Source organism: Strix uralensis, chromosome 4 (genome assembly GCF_047716275.1).
Source record: "Strix uralensis isolate ZFMK-TIS-50842 chromosome 4, bStrUra1, whole genome shotgun sequence".
Taxonomy (NCBI): Eukaryota; Metazoa; Chordata; class Aves; order Strigiformes; family Strigidae; genus Strix; species Strix uralensis.
In genome coordinates, this window is record NC_133975.1 from 115,837,097 (window position 1) to 115,862,789 (window position 25,693).

The 25,693-nt window shown below is 38.3% G+C and overlaps 1 protein-coding gene across 5 annotated transcripts in view; it reads right to left on the reverse strand.

Annotated features, from left to right (window-relative positions):
- BTBD7 (BTB domain containing 7) overlaps positions 1-25,693 on the reverse strand; it is a 51,429-nt gene that overhangs the window by 20,719 nt on the left and 5,017 nt on the right. For 3 of the 5 annotated variants that reach the window (XR_012628945.1, XM_074868654.1, XM_074868650.1), the window contains exons 2-4: positions 14,092-14,324; positions 11,748-11,933; positions 5,573-6,652 (exon numbers count right to left, since the gene is read on the reverse strand). Coding sequence is in view for 4 of the 5 variants with exons in the window: in XM_074868654.1 (XP_074724755.1) it covers positions 5,573-6,652; positions 11,748-11,829 (1,162 nt within the window). In the remaining variant the exon portion in view is untranslated. Of the gene's footprint in view, positions 1-5,572; positions 6,653-11,747; positions 11,934-14,091; positions 14,325-18,767; positions 18,929-25,693 lie in introns of those variants that run through there. The other 2 variants (XM_074868652.1, XM_074868653.1) reach the window with 2 other exon arrangements.

The window sequence follows — 25,693 nt, forward strand, 5'->3', positions numbered from 1 at the left end:
TAGCTAATCCAGCTTAAACAGAACACAATCATGGTCAGAAACAAAAAGCTGCCAACTCAACCATAACAAACCAGAGGGAAGAACTTAACATGAGAACAATGAAGGGCTGAGGGAGGAAGAGCTGATGTTTACAGGGACTGTCACCAGCCATCGCTGTTCAGTATTTAAGCTGTATACTTCCTAGAACACAGGTGGCTGAAAGAAAAACCTGAAAACACTAATCAGATCTGTTTCTCCGCAAACTATGACAGTGCAAACAAATTTTATGTGCCCAGTTGCACAACTCAGTCAAATTCTTTATCCTTGCATATAACCATGGAATGCAACTGCTCTAAGGAGGATCTTTTTCCACTTCCTTTTTTCTCCAGTCTTCATCTTCCTAATATAAAACCTAAGCAGTAATTTCAGGTTTGAGTACAAGTGAGAAGGATTATAAGGAGATAATAGGTCAGATTTATGTTAATATTTACTTAATCATTTATTTTAGAGTTATAAGTGCCAGACTAGCTCCTTTGAGCATTCCTACTGCACCAATTTATAACTGACACACTTGCTCTAATCTTCCCACAATACATTTGTGTGTATTTAATACTGCTACTGTGGGCTTCCTGGCATTTCAGTCCTGCTGAGATCAAGGGTACTTTTGATGTCAGGCAATATCTGCCTTTAGATCAAAGGCTGCACTACTGAATATGGCTTTGAAATACAGTTTCTCAGTTCTTATTCTTGTCAAGGGTAAAGTCAACACCTAAAAATAAAAGGAAAGCAAAAAGTCTGAAATTAAGGGGTTTTTGTCAATTTTACTTCAGAAAACTTTTTGGAATCAGCAGGCAGAAAAGATTCCCAGGCAAAACTATTTAATAGGGTCCCAGTATCCAAAAACCTGTAACAGAAAAACATATTGTACCACCACCTCAGTGAAACTATTCATGACAGTAAGCAACGGGCCAAGATGCACAGGAGGATTCATATATTTAATATAGCTATCTAATAAAATTAAGATACCTGAAGTCACACTGCAACAGCAGTGGATGTGGCAGCACAGTAAGACCAGAAGGGAGGATTATTTTAACAACACGTGATGAACAGGACTAGGGAACTGATCTGGTTTTAATAACTGTGTTACAGAAGAGGAAGGGATAAGTGATTTTAAATCTCATCCTTGTGAGTTAATGTGTTAAAACAATCGCATCAGTAACGCTGACAGAGAGCTGCAAGGTAGCATGAAGACACAAAAGCAGGGGCAGAGTGTAGAAATAAGCAGGCAGAGCATAGAAACGTGCCACTAAGGGATGTGCTTGAACCTCCTGGAGAGGGCTCTAATCCTCACAGCCTCTGTGAAAGCACTTCACTTTTTGATAGTTAACAAATACTGCAGCAGCCCTAATAGTAGCCTTCGTCCTGTTGGGTACAAACAGGTTTCAGTAAGATCAGCTCTATAGATGAGATGCTTGCTGATTAGTTCATTATTCAAATTAGTTCATTCAAAGATCCAATTCAGTTTCTCTCAGAAGGTAAGTGACATCCACCAGCTGAAACAAATCAAGTTAAAGGCAGAGTAAATTCTAAATAAAGTAGTCTTGGTTAGTAAAGTAGTCTTGGACAGTAAAGATTCATAGCATATACCCATACTATCACTGACTTCATCATAGGGAAACCATCTATTAAAATACAACAGTCAGAAAAAGGAGTATCGCTGTGTTAGGAATGGAAAGATTTCCATGGAAAGAGTCAAAGCTGAATCATCTGCTGAAACTGAAGAAAAATTACAACATCTGGATACTTAGAAAGGTCCCTGAAGACAAATCAAACTAAAATCTGTTGAAAATAAAAACAGTTGATCAGAAGGCTTTAAAATACATCAATTTCACTTGACACTTCGTTACAAATACCCAGCCAGAACTGAGTAAAAATGAGCAAAATGAGTTGGAAAGAGTATCCAGACTTACATATAATGAGCCCAAAATATTTTCCAGGAAACCACGGAGACAAGCTTTAGTAAGTTTGCAATTGGCTAGCATGAGTGAACTGAATCAAAAAACTTGAGCCAGGGGGTGTGGAAATCTAGAGAAGAAACTTGAAACATTAGCTACTGTGAAAGCCAACTGACAGGATTGGTCAGAACTTGGGCAAAACTGGACACCTGCAGCACAACAGGGTAGAAAAGTGCTATCAGAGGACCAAGCTAAAAGATTTCATGAGAACTGCTTGCTCAGTGGTCACCAACCTATGCAATCCTGTCTCTTCTAGCATTGCTCTGCATAACATCTAGAAGTCAGATATTTGAGTGACAGTGTCCAGCACAGAAGCATGCTAGCTATGAATCAGGGAATGGGAGGGACACTGCTGAAACGAAGATCTCTCATCTACCTCATGTTAAGTATTACAATAAGGGAGGACATGGTGTTACTGTTAAGTGCCGAAACAAGAACAGTCGTCACTACTAAAACACATACATCGTTAAGTGATCTGTTAGTCAAGTGCAGGCATATAGTTTTCCCTGATCAAATAAGCTTCCTTTCAATTTTGATTATAAGATTATACCAGAACAATTCTTCAGTGTCAGCACAGTACCAATGACCTAAACATGAACTCAGCAAATTGAGCATGAAGCTATTAGATATTGACTTCACTGGCATATACAGATTTTCTACAGACTGCTTACTGCTCTCTCCTGTAGCTAGGGAACACAGAACCGATTTATAAAATCCTAATTAGTTCAAGTTAACATCTAGAATTTCAGTATCTGAAGGGATGCCAAATCTACATTTGCTAGTATTGGTTAATATAATAAATTTCAACCCTTGCCTGATTTTACTGTATTTCTCCCCTGTGTAGAACAACCTCCCCACCCCACAGCTCACCACTTTCGTGGTCAGACACAGATTTACCAGGGAAAGAAAAGACCTCTGAAGGCCACTGCATCCCTCTACCTCCTCCCAAAGACCACCCCTCAAAACACTACAGCTCTGGTTCACCCAGAGGGCCATCAAGACCGAGCCCACACTGCTGCACTCACTGGTTCCAGCCACCCCATGCTGCCAAGGTGCTGCAAGCCCAGTGCAGCTCCTGCTGCTGCCTTTCTTTTCCCTCCCCTAGAGGTACTGTTGGGAAAAGTTAAGATCTTGTTACCACTGACTCAAAGAATATCTGCAGAACTGGTCTGTAGTGCATTACTGAAAAGACTGCTGGTTTAGGACACACTGATCCAAGCATGCTCAACTTAGAGTGAGCAGAAATAATGAAATTCAGCATCAAATAAAACAGTTCTGGTTTTCAGCATTTACTAACACATAAAAAAAAAGCCATTTTCCTATCTATAAGTCTGCTTAAGTTTCCCTTTGAAGTCTTCTATCCTTCCTTATCTGCTTTGATACAACTTACACTGCTTCATCAGAGCACCTCCAGATCATAGTTGTTCCAGTCTAGGTTTCCAATCTGAGGGAAAGAATTACACCCTGTTCATTTATGAAAAAAAGACATAATTATTCAGTGTCTTACTGAGGGCTTCATCCACAGTTTAATTCCCTCACTAGTATTCCCTGAGCACACTAAATCCTTTTAGCACTTGTATATGTACATGCACCAAAAGTGAGAAACTATATACTTATATCACTGGTTTTAATTTCAATTTATTTTCCTTTCTTGCTTTCAGGTGATTTACCAAGCTGTCCCGTTCTCAAGTACTGAAACTTGCAAATATTGTATAGGAATGAATGTAACAATGTAGTTAACTACAGTAAAAATTTTGCCACTTCTGCATTCCATTCAACATTAAGTTCTTAGGTGTACTTAGAGGGGAACAGCAACAAAATCAAGAAAGATGCAGACAAACTGAAGAGGGTCCAAAGGAGTGCCACGAAGATGATCAAAGGGCTGAAGAAGCTAGCCAGGGAGAAAAGATCTAACTCCTTCAGAAGCGAAGGCTTGGGGGGACTCATCACAGTATTTCAGTAGCTAAAGGGCAGCTACAAAGAGGATGGAGGCTCCCTCTTCACAGGGAGCCACATGGAGAGAACAAGGGGCAACAGGTACAAATTGCACCAGAAGACATCTCGATGTAAGACATCTTTTACAGTGACAACAATCACTGGAACAACCTCCCCAGGAACATGGTATAGTCCCCATCACTCGAGGTTTTCAAGATGTGATTGGACAGGGCACTAGATAATCTCATCTAGGCTCCCTTTCCAACAAAAGCTTGGGCCAGATGATCTCTCAAGGCCCCTTCCAACCTGGGCTGCTCTACAATTCAGTAATCCTGAGGCTATGAACATCTCATTCACATTCCTGTAGTGGCATATCTCAAAAAACTCATCATCTTTGTTTTCTGCCAGTTTTATTGCAGTAGGATTATTTCAACTTTCAGCATCATCTGAAAATTAGTTTCCTAATACCAACCTCTACAGAAGATACAATAGTTCTGATTAGTTTCCCATATCTTCATCACTCAGTTTGATATAACTATTAGGAGAACCCATTATAAGTATGATCTCTTCCTGCAGTGCTTATACCTGCTTTTTCCTGCCCACTCCTTAAGTTTCCTATTTTACTGAAGTCTACTTGATAGTTTATAATATAAAAGATTTCAATCTTGTCAATTTCATTTGATAGCCAGAAGTTATGGATGTACAGATCTACTGTAAAAAGTTATTTTCTTAAAAAAATTAAACTAGCTTAAACAAATTATGTTGGTGTTCTCAATGAATTCCATTCTCCATTCCTTAGCTCAAAAGTAAAATTCTCATCACTCACCAGCAAGGTAATTATGGCAATTATCATATCCTATTATGTGTAATATGGCCACTAAATAGTTCAAACACCAACAGATGAAACAGCAAACAAGCTCCTGCCACCACAAGAGGTATTATTAGTTCACTGATCAGTGCTGCGACACCTCGCCAGAGACTGCAATAACTCTGGTCAGCCTCCATGTGAAGGAAGTATGTTAACAAGATTTGAGTGATCTTCAGGAATAATGGACAGAAGTGAAACTTTCTATACTAAGTCTGAAAATACTGCCTGCCTCTGCCTTCAGTTCTGTACATCAAGAAGTAGATATTAAAGACCTAGGACTGGTGCAATTAAGCCATTAAATTTACCTTCAAACAGCAAGATTGCAGGCTTGGTGTACTCCCTTTGACATAAACTACAGAAATAATCATTCAAGTTTACAGCCTTGTCAACATACAGGGATACTTCAGAATAAGTCTAAATATTTCCACCTCTCAACAAGGATCTCTTGTATCCTCCCCGTCACACCCAAAAAATGGATTATAGATAAAAGTAGATAAAGATTAGAAATATCAAGACCAGTTATACATATTTGACATAAACAGCATGCTTCAATAATGATGGTCAATACAGTTAAAAGCTCTCATATGGCTTTTCTTCTGCCCCTAGAAAACACAGATGCATTATATATCAACTTATAGATGGAAAATAAATTCCCTTTCTTAAAGGAGTTGTCAGCCACTGATAGCAAGACTCAATAGGCATACTTACACTGCAAAACAGCTAAAAAAAGTTCTAATAAGGTCATATATTCTACAGCAAGGACAGTATTACATACCTTGTGCAAGCATGTTAAACTCCAAAAACAGTGCTATGTGATAAAGCTCCATAGCTTCTTCAGCCCTAGTCATGTTTAGTTTTCCTGCTACGAGAGCCTGAACTTCACTTAAACTGCCCACTGAAGGGCTAGAGTGCAAAACTGAGAGGTCCACCACATCTGTATACATACAGTTCAAAATGACCTTAGCATATTTTTTTGGTATGATAGATTCATCCAATATAATTCGAGTTGGAGTTCGTAGAGTTCGGTCTGTGATTTCTTCACCAGTTCGTATCCTCCTCTGCAGCAAGTGACGAAAAAATGGAGATCGTGACGAAATAACAGCTTTGTGAGCTCTGAGCTCTTCATCTAGACAGTTCTGACTTCCACCAAAAGTTTCAACTAATTCAGAGTTGGATGAAAAGCTAAGAACCACATCGTAGTAGCACATGTAATCAAACAGGGCGCGCATGTCAACATCTAAGGAATTTGGTGTTCCAAATTCTTCACTAAGCTGCACAAGGATATCAACATTTTGGAATCTTGAATCCTCCATCCCAAACTCGCCCGTATAAAGGTAGTGTAACAAAGCAGAAAACATAGGCATATCTATGCCAGCTGTGTTAATATCCATTATTATTTCTGCACCGTACTCTGGTGAGGAAGAAAGCAGCGTCTTAAAAAATGGACATCTTGCTGCCAATATCGCACGATGCACAGGAAAACAAGTTTCCTGAAATATTAAGTCTACATCAGTACAATATTTGTACTGATAAAGTTCAGCCATGTCTTTTTGTAGTGTCCTTGCTTCTGGTCTTGCCAAGTTAGCTTGTAGATAAAGTTCCTTTAAGGCTGATGTCCCTTCATATTCTTCTACTAATGCATTAACATCTCTGACATCCCAGCCTGAGAGAAGTTCGCGCATCTGCTTGGCATGATCAGCAGATCGGCTAGATTTCCGACGCTTAATGAATTTCTTTTTGAGGGTGGCAAGGCCAGAGGTTTTCTTTTTCTTGTCTTGAGGTTTCTCATGGCCATGGTCAAGGCTATACAGCTTTGATTCACAGCCATAACCTTGATGAGAATAGGATGATGTCCCTGAAGGCAAAAAAAAAAAAAGAACACATTTATTCTTTAAATTTAAAAGGAAGGTCCATAACACCTAAACATTCCATCAGTGTCTTTAAGTTACACAGTTTTTCCTTCTCCTTAGATGAGATAATTCAGCAAGTTAGACACCTGACTGAAGTCCTTTCTGGCCATTAACAACAAAATTTTTTTTTTTTTTTTCCATCTACAAAGTTGGGGGGGGGGGGAAGAAAAAACTATAAAATGTATTCAATTTTAAGAACCAAGTCGTGCCCGTTAATGTAGCACATTGCAAACTTATCTAAGCAGGAAGAAAACACTGTGGTCATAACATTACAAGTGTCATTGTATTAACTATAGGAAGCGAAAAATACAGCTTTTTAAAAAATTTCTATGACCTCAGTGAAATAGTAGCACCTTCCCCCTCCCCCTTCAAGTGTTTTTCAAATTCTATTCTTCTAGCATTAAGTGTCATTTCAACAAGAAAAGCACACCTGTCATCAGACAGTTATCATAGTCACAAGGAAAAAAAAAAGGAAAAAAGAGAACACAGTACCAAAACATTCAAGGAAATTGAGGACGATGAATTAATTTTCAATGCAAATTTAACAATAAAGTAAAAATCCTCTGTGTGATAACCAAGTAATGCCAAAAGCAAAACACATAAAATGATCTCTTTTCCACAGAACTATAGATGCTAATTCGTATGTACACCCCATTTAAAAGATTATGGGGAATGTAAGTTTTACTGTATTATTAAAGATGTCCTTTGAACAGGGCATTATACAACTAAAATACACATATAATCATTTTTCCCCTCAAAAGTCATTTATAAGGAAGTTATGTTATGAACCAAACATGTCACAAAATGAAAAATGGATTCCCCTCAACATTATCTGTCACTGTTGTGACAGTGTCTGTCAACATTACCTGACCTGTTCTAAGTGAACCTTTGCTGACTGTCAGTTTGAATCTAGGTGCATATACAGTAACACTGATAGCAATTTAGTAAGAAAAAGAAGAATTAGAGTCTACATTTCTAGAAGGAATGGAAAACTGAAGTAATGTTTTTAATAAAGAAGTAGCTAAAAACTATAGTTTAAACAGAAGCATGATTATCATGTTAAAGGGTTATTTTCTAATTTAAGTTTACTTACAGAATTTCCACTCTAAGCCAGATGAAAAACCTCAGACATGACAGGAAAAAAGGAAAAAAGAGGTACACAAACCCAACTAGTGCTTCCAGACAAAAGAATAAACCAGAAAAACACACTTGCAAATGGTATACAAATTAATAACAATCACAGCTTCATCTGAAATAGTATTTGTCCATTTTCTGTTAGGAATAGTTAACATGTTTCCATTAGTACACTTGTGTAGCTTCACTGCTTGTTGTGGTTTTTTGATCTTTAAGATCAAAGCACATCCAACCACCAGAGTTTTTGGGGCCTTTTATAACTTGTTCTATCATTGGTCTCTCACAGTTCCATTTGTTTCAGGTAGATTTGATGTGATACTATTTTGACAGTGAAGTTATGGGCCAGTCTGTCAACACACAGTGCTTTTAGTTACCACGTTATTTCAGGTAAGTGTTTCTTGAACTTTGAAAGACGTAAGAGCAATTCAAAGTTGTATTTGAGAGCACAGCAACTGTAGCAATCAGATTTCTGTAAATTGCTTTATTATTTAAATCTCAATAATTCTAAGTAAACTTATATGCTGGCTTTTATGCCAAGCTAATTAAAACTCCCCCAAATCATGCAATACAATGGTTTTATGATCCCTCTATTAGTAAAAACTTTGGGAAGGAACTCTGCTTTGACGAAAGCCCTCTAGCCATTTCATCCATGCTACATTAATCAGGCAACATGTTATTAATCATATTGAAATTTTAAGGCAGTAAAAAAATATCAATTTAAATTAAGAGAACAGCAGCAACTCAAGACAACTTCAACAAAGAGGTTGTGCTGTAAAATTCACCATAAAAATTCCTTCCACATACAATACTAGGCATTACAATGGAAAAGTAGAGATTCAGTCTCCTGCTGATAGAGGCAAGCCTAGAATTCCTGCTCCATTTAAAGAGTATCGATCACATTTCACAATAAAAGTATAACTACACTTTGGTCACTCTATAATGATAGATTCTGCTCCAAGAGAATATGCCAGCTAATTTCTATTTGAAGGATTTTGGATTCTAATGGCAGATTTGAGTATGCAGAATACCCTCTTACATTCTGCTCAAGAAAAACTAGGACACCACAAGTCTCAATTTCTTTCTTCCCTGAAGGCTGCCATGAGGTATTACGTGCACTGAATCACCACGAGATACTGAAACAGCATTCAAACCTTTGGGTACCCTGAGCTACTTACAAGATTTAACTTCAGAAGTACTGCAAACAGTGCTATTAACCCTTACAAATAGATAAAACATTGCTATAGAAGTGCCACCACACAACTGCTTTTTGACAGAGGCAGAAGCAGAGATGCACCAGCATAGCTCCATTATGTTCACAACAGCTGGTGGCTCCATATCCCTCAAAGAAAGAATTTTGAAGAGCTCCTTTTTGACCTGCCTGTATGCCTTCATAAGGCAGCAGCATTAGAAGTAGGAAACAGAAATTTATTCCCCACTTCTATACTAAAAGGCACCGATCTACTAAATGCTGTCAAAAAGCAATAGTTACTTCATGCCCCTAGACCATATCTATGAACAGATAAAATATTTACAGGAAACAGATGACTGCCAAGAGAAACTACTTGGGCACTTGACAGTGATGGGATCTTGTCTAGTCCTCTGCATGCCCACACATTTTGAAATCTAATTATAGAGCTCTATTTAAAAATAAACATCTTGAACAGATGTACCACCCTAGAAAATGGTGTGAAATCCTCCTCTTGAATGCTGTAGACAAAACAGCAAGGAGATGACTAGTTACGCCTTTGCTAAAACAAAAGTATTTTTTACAGTAAGAGCACTGCATTATCTTTACTGATTTATCTCCTCTTCATAAACTGTACCCAAACTCAGCATTAAGTCAACCAACAATGGGAGCTCATTCTATGAAAACTACTGTGCTTTGCCAGACGAGTTCTCAGCTTTTAATATTCATCAGACATTTACAGTGTAATATGGTGCAGCACTTTAGTGGTAAAGCAGCATGTCTAAAACAAACCCATAGGCCTGAATCCGGTTTCCAGGAATAAGGCAACTAATATATATTATGCAGCTATTATAACTCTAGTTGCTATATTTCCAGTTCTACTTTAGGGCAGTGAATAGATCTAATGCCTTCTACAGTAAAATCAAAACCAAAAACCAAACACACCTGTAAAAGTTGATTTAACATTAAAACATCATTATTCTGACAAATGATGATTTTAGGATACATCTGTTTTCTACTGAGACAGCTACACAAACCAATCATCCAAACAAGAATCAAGATGAGAGCACGCCAAGCTCCACAAAGCAGAAAGAAGAGATGTATGCCTGCAATGTAGATAGCACATGCTCATGTAATGCCACCATAGTATCAGAAGATTTCAGCAAGAATTTTAACCAGAAGACTTATTTGCCTTGCCTAAGATGAGACAGCCACACACTTTTAGACATTCCTCAAAAAGTCTCAACCACAATTTTCAATAGATAACAAGGATCAGTAAATTTATCATGACATACTACATAACGGGTTTCTATTTTGAACTTAATAATGAAGAGCATCAACAAAACCTTCCACATACCAAGTAGAAAGTTTCTGGGAAATTTAATGAAGACTCTGGAACTCTCCCCTCTTCAAATCTGCCTGTTTTCAGGTCTGTAAGGGTTTCCCTTCATTCAATATAGAGGCAGATAAAAACCAAGACACGTAATAACATTTTGGCTGCGATTTTTAGAAACCTTTTACTACTGTTAGTTATAAAGCACTGAAAAATATATAAAACCTCAATGGGGACTTTTAGTACTAACATCTTGGATATCCATGCTGTAAAAGTTCTTCCTTGACATGCTATGGCAGCACATGCAGAATTTTTAGCCCAGAGCATAGGTCTTTACATGTAAGAGTTTGCAGGCTGTCCTCTACTCAGATCCCCAAAAGTCAGGAGTATCACAAAAGCTGAGACAAAAGAAAAACTACAAATCCTCTGCTAAGGATATCACTGTGCTTTCAGTAGTGATTAAGAAAAGAAGTAACACTGAATATCAGTAACTACTTATTCAGTGTTGCAAGCCAATGCATGAAGGAGAAAAGTGTTTATAAAGTATTTATGTTGTTTACTGCTAAGATTGTTCTTCAGACTGTCAGGATTAGGGTTTTTTTTTTAAGCAAGACTTACCTTTTCAAAAACTGCCTTCTTTTAGATTCATCACATAACTATTTATTATTTATAGTGTGACACCGCTTAGATCTACACTGAGGTCTTTTTGCACGAGACTGAAAAGCACATACAGGTAATACCCCAGTTATGACTGGGATAAGAAAATAATTTCATAAGGGCACTTCAACTCACGTTTCCAGTTAATCAAGGTCCTTGCTTGTAAATAATACTGTTCGGGCAAGTACCCCCATTCCCCATTTACAAGAACAGGAAAAGGAGAGGAGAAAAAGTTGTCTTCAAGACTGTATGTTACTTTAACAGGCTTATTATCAGAGATATCCCTTCCAGCAATAAGGAAGTAATTCACTTATATTAGACACAATGCAAACACCACAATGAATACTGATGATCAAGAATTTTATATGCCCTAATAGTTTCAGAGAAAATCTGAGGAAGAAGAGTAGAAAATGATAGATAGTATTAACAGATAGCAACTGCTTTTGAACTGGTAAAACTAGCATGCACAGTTTAATTATAAAAAAACCTCCACTTTATTTAAATAACCTGGCATCTGTTTACTAGCAAATGGCAGATCAACTCATTGCATACGTAGGCCAAACAGATACTGGACAGTACCAAATTTCATGCACGACTGAGCTTGAATGGATTCAAACTGGTGACCTAGAAAATAAAAGCTCTGCATAACATTACTGCAAGCAAACCAAATCCAGCGCATACACAACCCAGCAAGTCGTTTATGGAAGTGACAACGTAATCGAAGAGTTACCTATGAATGTCTGTTGTGCCTGTGAATTTCCCCCTACCCTTGGGGAACACGAGTGAGGGTAGTTAGATGCATTAGCACCCATTTTCTTCAGTCACTCAGGCATTCCGCCTGCTGGCTCTTCAATGTATAATCCCATAATCTCTTATAAATCTTCAATCCCAGGTCCAGCATTCTGTTCCTCCATTTCTGAAGAACAAAAACAGCAATATGTTACTTGATTTTTCAGTAGGTATTATGTGATTTAGATAAAATAAACTCAAACTCCAGCACATAGTATTTTCATAAATTGAAACCTCAAACATTTCCAAGATAGCTTTTTATTTGAAGGATTAAATCAAGATCAAAAATACGTTTCTTTTTCCAAAATAATTTGTAATTTTCCAAATCATTCACAAATCAGTATGATAAATTGCAACAAGGAACAGGATGGCTATCAAACTTTTAGCTAAGAAAACTTCCAAGTAGGAGTTGGTCTAGACTAGATCTGCTCCTTTAACTACACCAAGAAAGACTTCTCATACCTGCTGATTTGTTTACGCATTGTTGTAAAAATCCCAAATTGAATTATACTGGCTGAGAAGGCAGAATAAGCCAGTCCCATTGGAGGTTATACCATCATCACCGCTTTCAACTGCATTTTGATTTCATACAATTTACGTAGTTCTCATTCAATCCTACTTTTCAAGTTTAAACTAGTACCTAGAAGTAGTAAAAGGTGTTTTAGCATTCATCTACTGTTTTATTAAGCATTTGAAAATGTTTCAGGAAGTCAGATCTGAGCAAATTTGAACAAGGATCCATTGCTAAGTGTACAACAAGAACATTGTAATTTATTCCTATATTAGCAGTGTTAAAATATTAATACTACAAAATGAAAGTTACCACAACAAAGAACTGCCTATTGTCAACTGAACATGTGTTCCCCCATCCAAAACAAATGCACAGGTAAAAGAGTCAAAGGTAAAGTCTATACTAGAGTTTTTTAGACTCCATTCAATATTGTGAAAACGTAGCTAAATTCTTCTGTGTTGTCACAGGTGTACCCATATTTGCTATATGCTCCCAACTTTTATCTTCTTTCTCAGCACACTTCTGGCATGTTAAATTGGACAAGTAAGCGCCATGCAAGAGCGTGTGCTTCAAGGAAGCTGCAGCACTGTTCCAGTCTCTTCTCTCCTCCTTTGACAACCTGTTTATTTCCGGCATGAGGAGTGCAGAAGAGGGAGTTACTGTGACACTGGGGAGGTGAGATATGATTCTAAGTGGAGAGGCACACCTGGCCTTTTAGTCATAAATGCAGTATGCAAAGCAAATCCTGGGGAGCAGAAAGCGAGGGACAGGCCCAGAAGGAGAAGGCTGCAAACTGCTGTAGGCACAGGGGTGAGGGGTAACAAGTGCCTCAAGATTCAAGCGCTGGCTGCATGAGAAGGAAAAGTTGGGAGGGTTTGGAAACCTGGCTTATAGATGTGGGTATGCGAAAAGGTGAGACACAGGCATGGGACTGAAACATTGTGGAAGCATGACAGAGCGCATGATTTCCAACCATCTGATGCCTTAGAACAAGGTTTCTAAAAATCAGGCCTTTTGACATTTGTGGTCTATGACATCAGGTTTTTTTTCAAAAAGGAACCACAACACCCACACTAGGTATGACGTACAGGTGGAATTGCTGCCCTAGAGAGCACATAGCCCAGGTCTGCCTCACACAGCTGCAGACTGCTGATCACTAGTTGAATTCTGCTTAACACAGGAGACACAGCCAGAACAACACAGCAGCTTTCCTGGTATTATACAAGCCAACTTGAGCCAATCTACAGGCTTACAAATGCAGAAAGAGGAAGCTCCCATGCCTGCCTTCCCTAGCTAGGTATAACCTAGCATATAACCTGATGCTTTTCTTGAACTTGTCTCTACACAGATTCAGCTTGCTACACATCAGGAAGCAGAAAAACAAAATGCCTTCCCACATGAATAGTGAGCCTGCTCTGGATGAAGTTAGAAACAGAGCACACGGAAAACAGGCAACACCACACCAGTAAACCACCTCAGCAAACACAAGCTGTTGGATCAGTTCAGTCTTAGCCAATGCATGTGCTCATTTTCTTCCTTGTGCACAAATAAGCTAGCTATTGTAAGATAACCAAATTCATATGGATGCAGATCTCTTCTCCATACACGAAAAGCTCCACTGATTTAAGAGAAAACACTTAGAAAATAATTTCATTAAAACAGTGACACGCCAAGTGATTTGTGTACCCACACAGAATGTGTTGCTTAAATGTGCCATCCATTTCCAGATGGAATTAGTTACATTCAGTACAAGCTTTGCAGAGGTAAGAATCACCTTTCAGTTTGAATGCCAACTCTCTCACAAATAAAGGCCAGCATCCTGAGTACATATCCCAACAACTTCCCTTTTCTCAGCTAAAAGTGGACTTGGTTCATTTGGACAGTGCTGGAAGAATGCCACTGGTATTCCACTTTCCTCTTCTGCATTCAGCGGTGGTGCGATAACTTGTCTATTAGATGTCTACTAACACTTTTCAGTTCATCCTGACACGGGAAAGAGTCCAGGAGCTAAGTAAAAGAGGAAAAAAAAAGTGGGTAGGTTTTTTTGCTAGGAAGCACTAAATATACATAACCGAGTCTCAGGTTTGAAGTTAATACCTTCCACCTCCTTCCACTTGGCCTCAAGCATGCCCCAGAAGATGGAAGGAATGTGATCAAGGAATATATACAACTGTTCAATACCATTAGCATTCAATGCTTGAATTTGCAAAACAGGATTTAAATTAACCGAAAAATGTAAACACAATAAAAAGTTCCTAAAATATCCAATATCTAAAGTAATTTTATTCAGAGGCTTACCACAAGAACACTGTTATACATTAAGCCCAAGTGAGTATCATGCAGAATGAATTCACTCACTGAATTTAAAATATGTAACTTAAGTAATATAGGACAGTGTAAGAACAGTGTCATAATAAAGCTGTATACATACATACATTAATGTATATAAACTATACGTTATAAAAATGTACATAAGCAAACTCAAACATGCCAGGTTTCAGCGAAGGAAGAATTCAGGGCAGAGTAGGCACTGTGGTCAGCCATTTTACAAATGCCAAAACTTCCTGTGCCTCCTTTCAAATTTAACCATGCACTGCTTGGTCATCTGTATGCTGGCTGACTTCTTGAGAGAATTTTGCAGCTTGAATTCAAACACGTAGTTCATAACAAAGTGTATTGTGCCCCACAGCTCAAAACTGATCATAGCTTTAGTCCCACTACTGTCCTTAACCTTATGGACTGAAAGTACAGTCTTTGTATTTTTTTATTACATCACTAAGTTTTACAAAATAATTTTGTATAACCCATCTTGTATTTCCCAAACAATTTAAGCTGGCAGCAGTGATGAACTCTGCCCTGGAGGAAGCCCTGCCTTTCTCTTGTCATTCTTACATCCACTTTCCCTACCTCGTTTGTTCTGGCCCAGATATTCCATGAACCGGATAAACTGACCCACATTAAAACCAACCTAGATAAAAAGTTTAAACAGTATCAGTTATCCAAATGGTTTGTTATGGCATCACATGAATACTCACGCCAGCACAGGCGGAAGAAGAAAGAGGAATGTGGAAACAAACTGCTAGAGCCAGGATTGCATCTTTTGACAGCAAGGTGTACTTGAACCACTCATGGATTTAAGTGCTTTGCTTTGTTTTGCTAGTGTCCACTTCAGCATCTACACTAAACCTAGCCTACCTGCATAGAAATCAGTCTTGCTCGTAACCTGCTGAGTCTAGTACAAATGTATTTATGTCTCAGTTACCACATAAAATGACAAATCAAGAATGCTGTTTCCCATGGTGAAAGACAGCTGTAGAAGGAGATGAACATAAAATGAAGAACCAACTCCAAACCACAAGCAATCAGATCTTTATCTGCAAAAGGAAAGATTTCATCTTTCCTTGCAGAAGTTATCCTGCATACCAAAAGCTTCCCTATTTTGGCTTAGCTGAAGAGGTTTTTTTTAATCTAATTTTAGCCTCAGAATGCAGTCATGGAATTTTTTTGTTTTAAAAAACTACCATCAGGTGAACTTTTTCTTGCCTTCCTGTTAAGACTTTATATGCATTCACGTAAGCATTATCAAAAGGAAACTAAATTCAACCATCTGCTGACCTACTGAAACAGGATCTCTTGTTGAGAACAGTGACACACACAGAGATGTGCATTATGTATGTATACATGTACACAGAAAAAAAGTTAAACTATGTCAAAGCTTGTTTAAAAAAAGCCTGCACTGCAGAAATAGTATGTGAAGTGTGTTATATGAAACCAGGAAGCTTTAGAAGCCAAAATTACCATCCCAAACGCTACAAAAAAGCACAGAAGTGACTTTCAGATGATACCGATACTCAGAGCAGAATAAAATTTAAAATAAACACAAATCTAGTTAAAAGTTTCAGTACCTGAAATAAGTTTCTCAGTCTTCTCAATACTTGTCACACTGAACCTAAAAATCTTAAGAACCTAAGACAACTTGCATCTGAGGTGTCTGGGCTGACAGCCAGAAATCCCTGGATTGGGAATTTCGGTTTAACAAAAAGTCTGTGTACAGAATGGACTTTGGGTAACAGTGACACTTTGTTTGTAGTCATTACTCAATACAAAGGTTTCATAAAATTTTTTGTAGTCCACTAGGATCCAATTAATAGAAAGGGCAAGGTGGGGAGTGTTACATCATGTTTTACAAGCAAAAACATTTGACTTTTTCCCCTCTAAAATTTGAAGAGCTTTTTGTATTTCTTCTGGAGTTGCTGCCATAGGATTATTAAATAACATAATACTAAGATCAAAGTAGGAAATCATATCAAGTACATGCACATACTTGTACCGACATGATCTTTCATGTTTTACATTTTACTCAACACATTTTAAATTTACCATGAGTAAATGACAACACAAGTATCACAAGCATACCTTATTCATATTTGCTTAGATTTTTATCTAGACCCAAAGTGCTATGCTATTTTGCCCCAACAGTTCCTTTCAAGTAACAAGGAAGTGGAACTGTAATGCAAGATGAGATGACAACATCCAGCAGTAAACTGGTACACTTGTGGAGGGGAAGCAGGGGGGCAGGGAATAAAATCAGCTTTAATAACACCAGTAAGGAAATACTCTAACTAAATTTTAGCAAGGACAAACCTGTTTTCATAGAGATTAGGTAGCTAAATACATAAAAAAGAAAAGAACTTGTGAGAACGGGCCCCTGCCATTGTCCCCAGCTTGCCCTAACAATCTGAACCTGCCTCCAGCAGAGCAGTGGTCTGGTGACCAAAACAGAGCTCTGAGCCATCACAAAGGTATTCAGGAACAATCCCGTATTCAGCAGAATGATTCTACAGCTCCCATCCACTGGGGAGTCTCTCCAAAGTCAGCCCTGGCCATACCAGTTGTTACGCAGCATCACTACTGGAATTACCAGCTAGTGACATCCAAAGGAACAAACACTTAAAAATTAAGAGAAAGTTGCTTGCAGTTGGAGTTCCAACTGTTTGTTCAGATGTGCATTCACCATCTATCTCATCTTCTTACTATCATACTGAGGGGGATTCTCCAAGGAAGAGGAGCTGACAGGAACTGGGTATTACCTGTCCTGACCCTCCTCTTACTCCATGGATGAGGCACTCAAGAGAGGTACTGGCACACACACAGATTTTGCTGAGGCTATAAATCTCCAATCTCTGATGGAGACTTCTAAAAGACTCAATACCTATGGGACAGCATATCTTGAAGAAATTGTGTAATTGGTAAGTAATTATCTGTTCAAAGGAAACAAATGAAATTTTGAAGGACCAGCTGATTATATAGCCTGACATACATGCAAATGCACACAAAGCCTATTTTCACTCTTTTTTAAAATCCAGTCAAGCAACCAGACTTTATCATTATTCAAAATTACCTGGATGATACAATAGTAAGATGTACAGTACTAATCCAAACCAGAATCTTTCAGCTGTATCAGCTACAAAAATGAGGAACAGATAACGTTCTTCATGATTTGGGTTTATGAATCTGTGTTATTTCACAATTTACTGCATTGGAAAAAGAAAATCCAATAAGCAAAATACCAGAACTTAAGCCACATGAGCAGTTACAGGCACAAGAGGGCAAGAAAAATCAGATATAACTAGATTACGAAAGTGACTGCATTGCTTAGTGCTTTGCTGAGAATCATGTGTTCCAGCTATCACAAAGAACCCTTTCTGAAAGTTAAGCACGAATTTTACAGCATTTTCTTTTTCATGAAGTAGTACACTTCTCCATTAAGAAGTTTTTAAAACTGAGGTGGCAAAACCACCACAGTAGTCCTGGCTTTTTATTTCTACATCTGTTGAGAATCATAGGATTGAGTTTTAGGATAATTTAAAATTTAAAATAATTTAAAAAATCTTGTACCAGTTTTCAACATGTCCTCTGTATTCAAATAGAATACAAAGGTGTATAGTCTTGAAGATATGTACACTTCAGAAAGTGAAAACACTGAGAAGCATTCTGGCAGTTGCAAAGACACAGAACGTATAGGAAAACCCCCTCTTTTCAATGCTGTCTTTGCAAATAGTGTTCGAAGTAGGCTTTTTGATGATCAGCAAAGCAATTCAGAGTATGATATGAATGTGTCACATCCCAGAAGCAATTAAGTGATGTCATCAGCAGGGAGCAACAGGTCAAGTCACTGACAACACTGTGGAGGCATGGACATCAACATATTTATATTCCCCTAAATACAAAAAAGTTCCAGCACCTAAAAAAACCAAACACACAAAGCACATGCAGACTAATGAATTACATCAGTACAATCCTACACAGAATACAAAGTTCCTCCCAAGCAACTGAAGTGTTTTCATATACTAGCAATTGAATCTTGATCTCTGTACATCACTGATCCCTCCAACTGGTTACAAGCACCCACTAACTTACTAAAAGTCTATTCTGATTGATGATACTCACATGAAAGACTTAACTAATGTTCCTGAAGTTGAATTCAAAACATTTCTTCTAGCAAAATCAGCAAGAACTAATTTGTTGCCCTCTAGGACTCTCCTGAAGTGAAATGACAGCCTGTATTCTTCAATGACTTTCCATTTTTTAGAAGTTCACTTGAAAGGAACATTATCTGATTCAGACACAAAACATCATTAAATCTATTCTGTAAGAAAATCAGAGAAATCCTACCACCAAATCTTTAACAATACCACTGAACAGAGTGATTAGGTATGAACATATCCATTTACAGGGAAAATAAGGATAATTCATTTTAGCCAATCTAGAATAACTGCAAGATATTCTGAGATATTGTGATACATTTTGAGGAGTCTAAATGTTTTTCAGAAGGCCTCTTCCAAGCAAACAAAAGCATGCTTTTGTTTTTTAAAAAAGACAAATCCTCTTTGGTATAATAAGTATGTGAACACATCAGTTGAGTAAGACAGAAAAATGAACTTCCAAATTACATGTGAAGTACCTCCAAAAAAGGACCAGAAGTTTTTTTTAAGGCAATCTGCTTTTTTTCCTACCAAAGTTCTGGCCAACATGCAGTTGTCTTGTCAGGCAGTGACTTAACTCAGTCAAATTTCAGCTAAATTCAGCTTCAGATACTGGGAGCAAATACCAGTCTGGTAAGACCACTGTGCTCCTCTGTCTCCAGATGCTGCCTGTCCTTTATTGCAGCAGTATCCTCAGTGATCTGCTCCTTTCTTCCTCCATGGAAAAGGCAGGAGTAGAGCAAAAGTAAGAATTCTCCACATGAAGGTGTCCTACCTTTATACAGTGTACTTAATAGGCTTCCTATTCAGGTACCCCTTATATGTCAACAGGATTGTTGCTTTTTGTGGAGCAGGGCAGGTAGTCTTTCCTCTCTGTAGTTTTCATAATTCATATGATTTTATTCTATTTTCTTTGAGAGTGCCCCCCAAAGATCCCCGTTTCATTAAGAAAGGGAACTCCTCCTCTTGCTCGAGCTGTGACCCAACCACAACACAAGATGCTGTTTTCAATTAGCAAGTCTACTATGACAGGGAAATCTTGGCTCAAACCCCAACCATATGGAAGATCTGTCTCTGGATTTTAGTGCTGCTGCCTTCTCACATCAAGTACCATGTCAGAGGGGTATACCCTACAGTCTCCTTGTATTGGAGACATTTTCCCTTTTCTCCAGGCTCAATTATTTCACAGAAAGCCATTTACTCTGAATGAGGATCTGGGAGCTTTCTGTACACAATAGTGCTTCTAAATTTACTGCACAACTACATTCACCACACTTCCTCTCAGAACATGTTTCCTCTGAGAGTATATTAAACTGAAAAGGCAAACCCAGACACTATGCTCTGTACCTACACTAAGCAAGCAGCACCCATCCTCTCTCATGACTTGCTATTTTCAATTCACCTTCAAAAAAGCATCCTTTTGCTCACACAGTTTTAGTTCCCTTATTAACTTCCACAGCCATAAGTAGTCTCTGGTGATGACACTGCTTAGGGTTTTCCCAACAATAGCTCCAGTATCCCAATGTTGAAGCAGACTAAAAATCTTGGACCCCTGTACTGATCGGCCTTCCCATCCGGGTGAACTCTGTTCAGTTCATTATTTACGTCTATCATCTTATTTTGGCTGCAGTCAATTCCTCATCCCGCCAGCCAGACATTGTATCAATAACAGTATCATCTTGTGGTATTTCTGTTGCTTGGAATCATTACCGACATCATTCCTCATGGCTACAATGTTTCTGCAAAATCCTCTTCCTTTCTGCACGAGCTTCTGAAGTGTTTGGTGACAGAACAATACACATCTCATCTACTTCCAATGAAAACCTCTGCCTGTAGCGAAAAAAAGTTATTACCAATATTGCCATATATTCAAAACAATTTTCTCTACATCCCCCTCCTTAATATACCACCATTCTTTTTGTTCCACGTACCATCCTCTCCATGGATACGTCTGTCATCACACAACAGCACATTTCACCCATGCAGCCTTTTCTCTTCGATATAACAAAAGTTTGAAGTATCAATTGCTAGCATCATCTCTTACATGTTTAAGAATAATGGATTAATCTATTTACAACAGAAAAACTGAAAGGTAGAACACAGAAAGGCGTGGTAAAGAACTCAACAAGTAGTCGATGGTAAATGGACTCCAGTCCGTTTCATGAGACATATCAGGAACTTTATAAAAGAAACACTGATTTTCCTCATTCAAGAAAGCATTAAGTCACAGCCATAAAACGGACACATTTCAGCTGCAGTTTAAATAGCTAATAAAAATAATAGTCACAAGCCATGACAAGTCTTGGATCCAATCAAAACACAGTTTCAATACGGATTCAAAGTGCATTATTTGGTATATGCAAAAACAAGCTGTTCACCAACACTGTGGTTCCACACACATTTCATCAGCAGTGCTCACCGCAGCTACTGCTACCATCTTTCCAAAGCCCCTCCATCGTGTCAGCAACCAAATGAGGGTATTCTTTTCTGCACGATTTTCCTTGCCACTGTAATTAACTCCCTGCACCAGTTTACCAAATGACCCAAGGAATGTCAACAGAGAAGGGAAGAACAGCAAGAAAAGGCTGCTTGCTCCCCACAGTCAAACACGACATGCAGTCTAATATTCAGTTGACACAGCATAAATATTCCCAGTCCCATGCACTCATTCCTACAGCAGAGCTGTCCCCTTTCATTCTAGCAGACATATGGGAAGCCACCCAAGTCCTATCAGGGACCCGACTGGACCATGTTTGTTTTCAGCTGATCACCTGGTGTGGCTGCAAGAGCCACTGCCCTTAAGTACAGCATCGCCTCTATCTTCATTCAGTCAACTACCACTTTCAACATAAACATCTTAATGTAAGTGGGTAGCTAGAAGACCCCTCTTGCAATATGCTATTTTTCCTGCAGAGCTCTTAAAAGTTACCAGTATGAAACGTTCAAATTGTCTGCAAAGCAAGGGCAGTCATAGCAGAAACAGGCAATTTATACAGCAGTAACTACCGCTAGGATTCACCACAGCAGTGCTCACTGTACCTAGCTAGCTGAACTGCTGTTTCTTCTTTGGCCTGTACTTCTTTTGCTCTGTATTTGCACAGTTTGTTCCTCCCTTCAACCAGGCCTTCGGATAGAGCCATTACTACTAAAGAGGTTCATGGTGGTTGTTGCTTTTTTGAAGGCTTGGAAGATTTTAAATTTGCAGTGACAGAATATATGCATCTAGGTATTAGTTATATGGGGAAAAAAATACAAAGCCAAGCCTATGTTTATTTTAATATGTTCCCCTCAATCCAGCAAATTCCTCCACCGATGGGGGGAAGCTATCTGTGTATGCAGGACTCCTTGCCTGTCAGCTCTTCACAGGTCCATCAGGGTGATCTGACACTATCACTGAAGTCAACCAAACAGGGAGCTGTACCCTCCCCTCACTCTGCTGCTCCAGCCACGGGGTTTTCCTGTTTCCCCTCAAACTACATACAGAGATGATATTATCACAGAACAGGTAATTTCAGATGGCTGATCCATCACCCCACTGCTGGAGGTGGTGACAGGTGACAGACAGGAAAAAGGGAATTCTTGGAGGTTGGTCTGACAGTCAGCTACAACTGGAACAGGAACCCACAGCTGTTGATATGAAGGGAGCAGACTATTGCTATTAAACTGCCTCACGACTCCACAAAACTATACCCTCATAGTCATCTTTTTTGTTCTCTGAACTCAGACTCAGCCTCAACAAATCACTCTAGCCTGGGCCCAGACACACACAGAGGCAGAGTCCTCCTCTGGAGCTGCTGTTTCTGAGGCTCAGGTTTCAGCGTTGACACTACCTATTCCCCTTGCCTCCTAATATCCACAGTCACTCCCAGGTCTACTCTGCTCACTGAAGCAGGCAGCAAAATAAAAAACAAACTGGGAAATTCATCGTGCGTGGTATTTATACAACAACTGACTCATTCCAGACCTTGTAAACTGGTTATGGACTGCTGCCACCCTGAGCAAGTCTGAAATTCCTGGTCAATGCCACAGGCTGTCTTCCTTTTATTCAGATGCTTTTAATGTACAAAAACACAACTAACATGGTGATCTTACACCTGTTTGTATAAATCAGTTATCTCCATATATACCAAGATTTTTAACAGTTATTTAAAAGCTTGCACATTTAAAAGATTTCTTCTTTGGTTGGGCTCTTCTGTACAGTCAGTTTGAATTATTAACTTCAGCAGAAAATTTTAAGAGCCATACTGACTTCAACAAGTCACATTTATATCATAACACCTGATGCCAAGAAATCTTTCTATACCATACACTTCAAAGATTTCAGCCATTTTGAAGATAGATATTTTAGTACATGCACATGAGAGCATGTTGAGTAGCAAAATACACTAGTATTGCAATGCTTCCCCTCACAAGCAAATTTCAGATACTTCCACAAACTATCAGAACCCTCAAAAGTTACACCAGGAACTTTGGCTTCAGCAGTTACCTTCAGTAATACCTACATTTAGATTCCATGCAAGTGTAGTGAGAACTAAATGCTCACAAACTTTGAGGTGTGTCCTCCCCAAAAATACAGAAATCAATTTAAAATGATACAAAAAAATACACTTTCTCAATGATAAAAGCAATCAATTAAGGAAGGAAAGGCTTAGTCAGAAAACCAGTCTAGTAGTTAGTCTACAATTAAGTTAGAGCTTTGTTTACATTTTTCCCCTTGGCAAGAGAAGGAAGTTATGTCTTCCAGATTTCCTGCAACAAGCTCTCTTCGCATTTCTAAAGCATTTATTTTTTGTCCTGTAACATGAACACACAAGTTTTACAGAACAGTCAAAGCAGCATCACACATGTTGACATAACATGTTCTTCCTAAAAATGGAGGCAGTCATTTACACATTCAATTTAATTCAGCAATATCTACACATACCTCATGTACGCAGACTGTTTAAAATTGCAGAGTTATGAGAGCTTGTGGGGTGTTTTTTTGTTTAACTATTTGCTAAAGCAAATCCGCCCTTTGAGCAGACTGATGATACGCCTTAACTCTTCCTTCCCTACAAGATTTGAAGCTTTTTAGCTACCCCAGAACATCCGAAAAAATATTTTTTGAAGAATTCAAATACAATTGTTAGAAGGAAAGCAAATGTCTGTGGGATTGTACTAATTAGAGAAGATAATCCATTAAAGCAACCCATTGCTCCTAATCTCATTTTAGACCAAGTTTTGTTCTGCTTTCTCTCTTAGCCACAACTGTCCTTGATACTACTACTCTTTCACATTCAAAGCAAGGGCAAAATGCAGAAAGGGAAGCCTTTGCCAGTGCGTGCTATATTTACCAAACCTTCTTTCATTCCTCCATTATTTGAGGTTCATCAATATTTGGTAGAAAGTCAACACTGGCACCACTTCTCTCTACCCAGTTGATCATTCCCACTCAACTGTCCTTTCTCTACTTTCACATTCATATTCAACAAACAAGAAGAGTTTTTAACTGGATCAGTTTTCAAATTATCAAAAATTAAAAGTTTATTTTAAAGGAAACAAGTTAATCTTGTATATGTGGAAAAAAAAAAAAAAGAAGGCAAGTTCCATTTCCTTCCAAATTTAAAACAATGACGAAACTCAGATTCACAAGATGTTTAAATAAGCACTCTCGTTACTGTTGAAGATCGATAGCATTTAATGCTATTTAGCCTTGATGCAGGTAAAACCCAGTCACAAAAAATTACATTTTCTAATTTAATTCTCCAGAAAAACAAGTTGGTAGCTAAAAACAGAATGAGGGGAGAAGGGAAGAAGGAGAAAGGAAAGTAGATCCCTAAGACGATGGTGGGGAAATATCTAGATCAGCACAAATCTGTTAATCCAAACTGCCCAATTTTGAGCCAATAATCAACTGAGGAACTACTCAGTAACAAAATTACTTTAGATATGCATTTTGCGTATGTATTTTAAGAAGCAGACATCTGGGTACATGACAGAAAACCTCTAAATGATTCCCCTTGTACAAAGTACTTCAGCACAACCTCATATTAAACACTACAGAATTTACATGGATGAGCACTATAATTATCACAGAAGCAGAAAGGCTTTAAACAGGACTTGCATCTTCCTAGATGAAGTCAAAGATCACCAAATGCATAGCAAACCCAGTTCCAGTACTCAAGAAACCACCTCCCCCCAACCTTTAAGAGTTATAATGAGAACAAAGCTAAAGCGAGAGAAAATCAAATATGCTGAAAGTGTATGGCAGCATCAGTCCAGAAAAATATTGTCTCATTGCATTCTGATTGGATTTGTTATTTTAGAAGGCTTTTTAGTCAGCTCTTAAGCAGTATTTCCAGCACCACGATCAGGAGAGAGATTATGAAAAGGAGCTTTTGTCACTCATACTGATTATTTTTAAAGTAATTAGAATAACCTACCCATCACAGAGGTGTTTTACATACTTCACTGCAGTACAGAGATCTGGGGTAGCAGACGATAAGCAAAGCAGCATTCCAGTTTCTCACTAACGCAATGTGATCTACCTGGTCACTCAAAAAATACTTTAATCTGCCTATAAGCAGGTATAATTTTACTAAGGTTTGATGACTTCACAGGACTTTGGTATTCTTGCTCTTTGTATTCTAAACCTTGATTCAAATCTCATAAGAATGAACAGTATTCTCTGACCCAAGCTAAAGTGTAAAACACACACAGATACATTTTATAGTTCTACTGATCACACAGAGCTTCTGCAAGTACTGGGTCACAAAATAACATGCCCAACTAGAACACTAAGCAGCAGCCATTTATTAAATCGCTGTTTCAATAAGCTCCTTTGAGTTTAGCCATTGTTACCATCAGTAGAAGTGTAGAATGGCTTGACAGTTATCCTGAAACAAGAGTTTT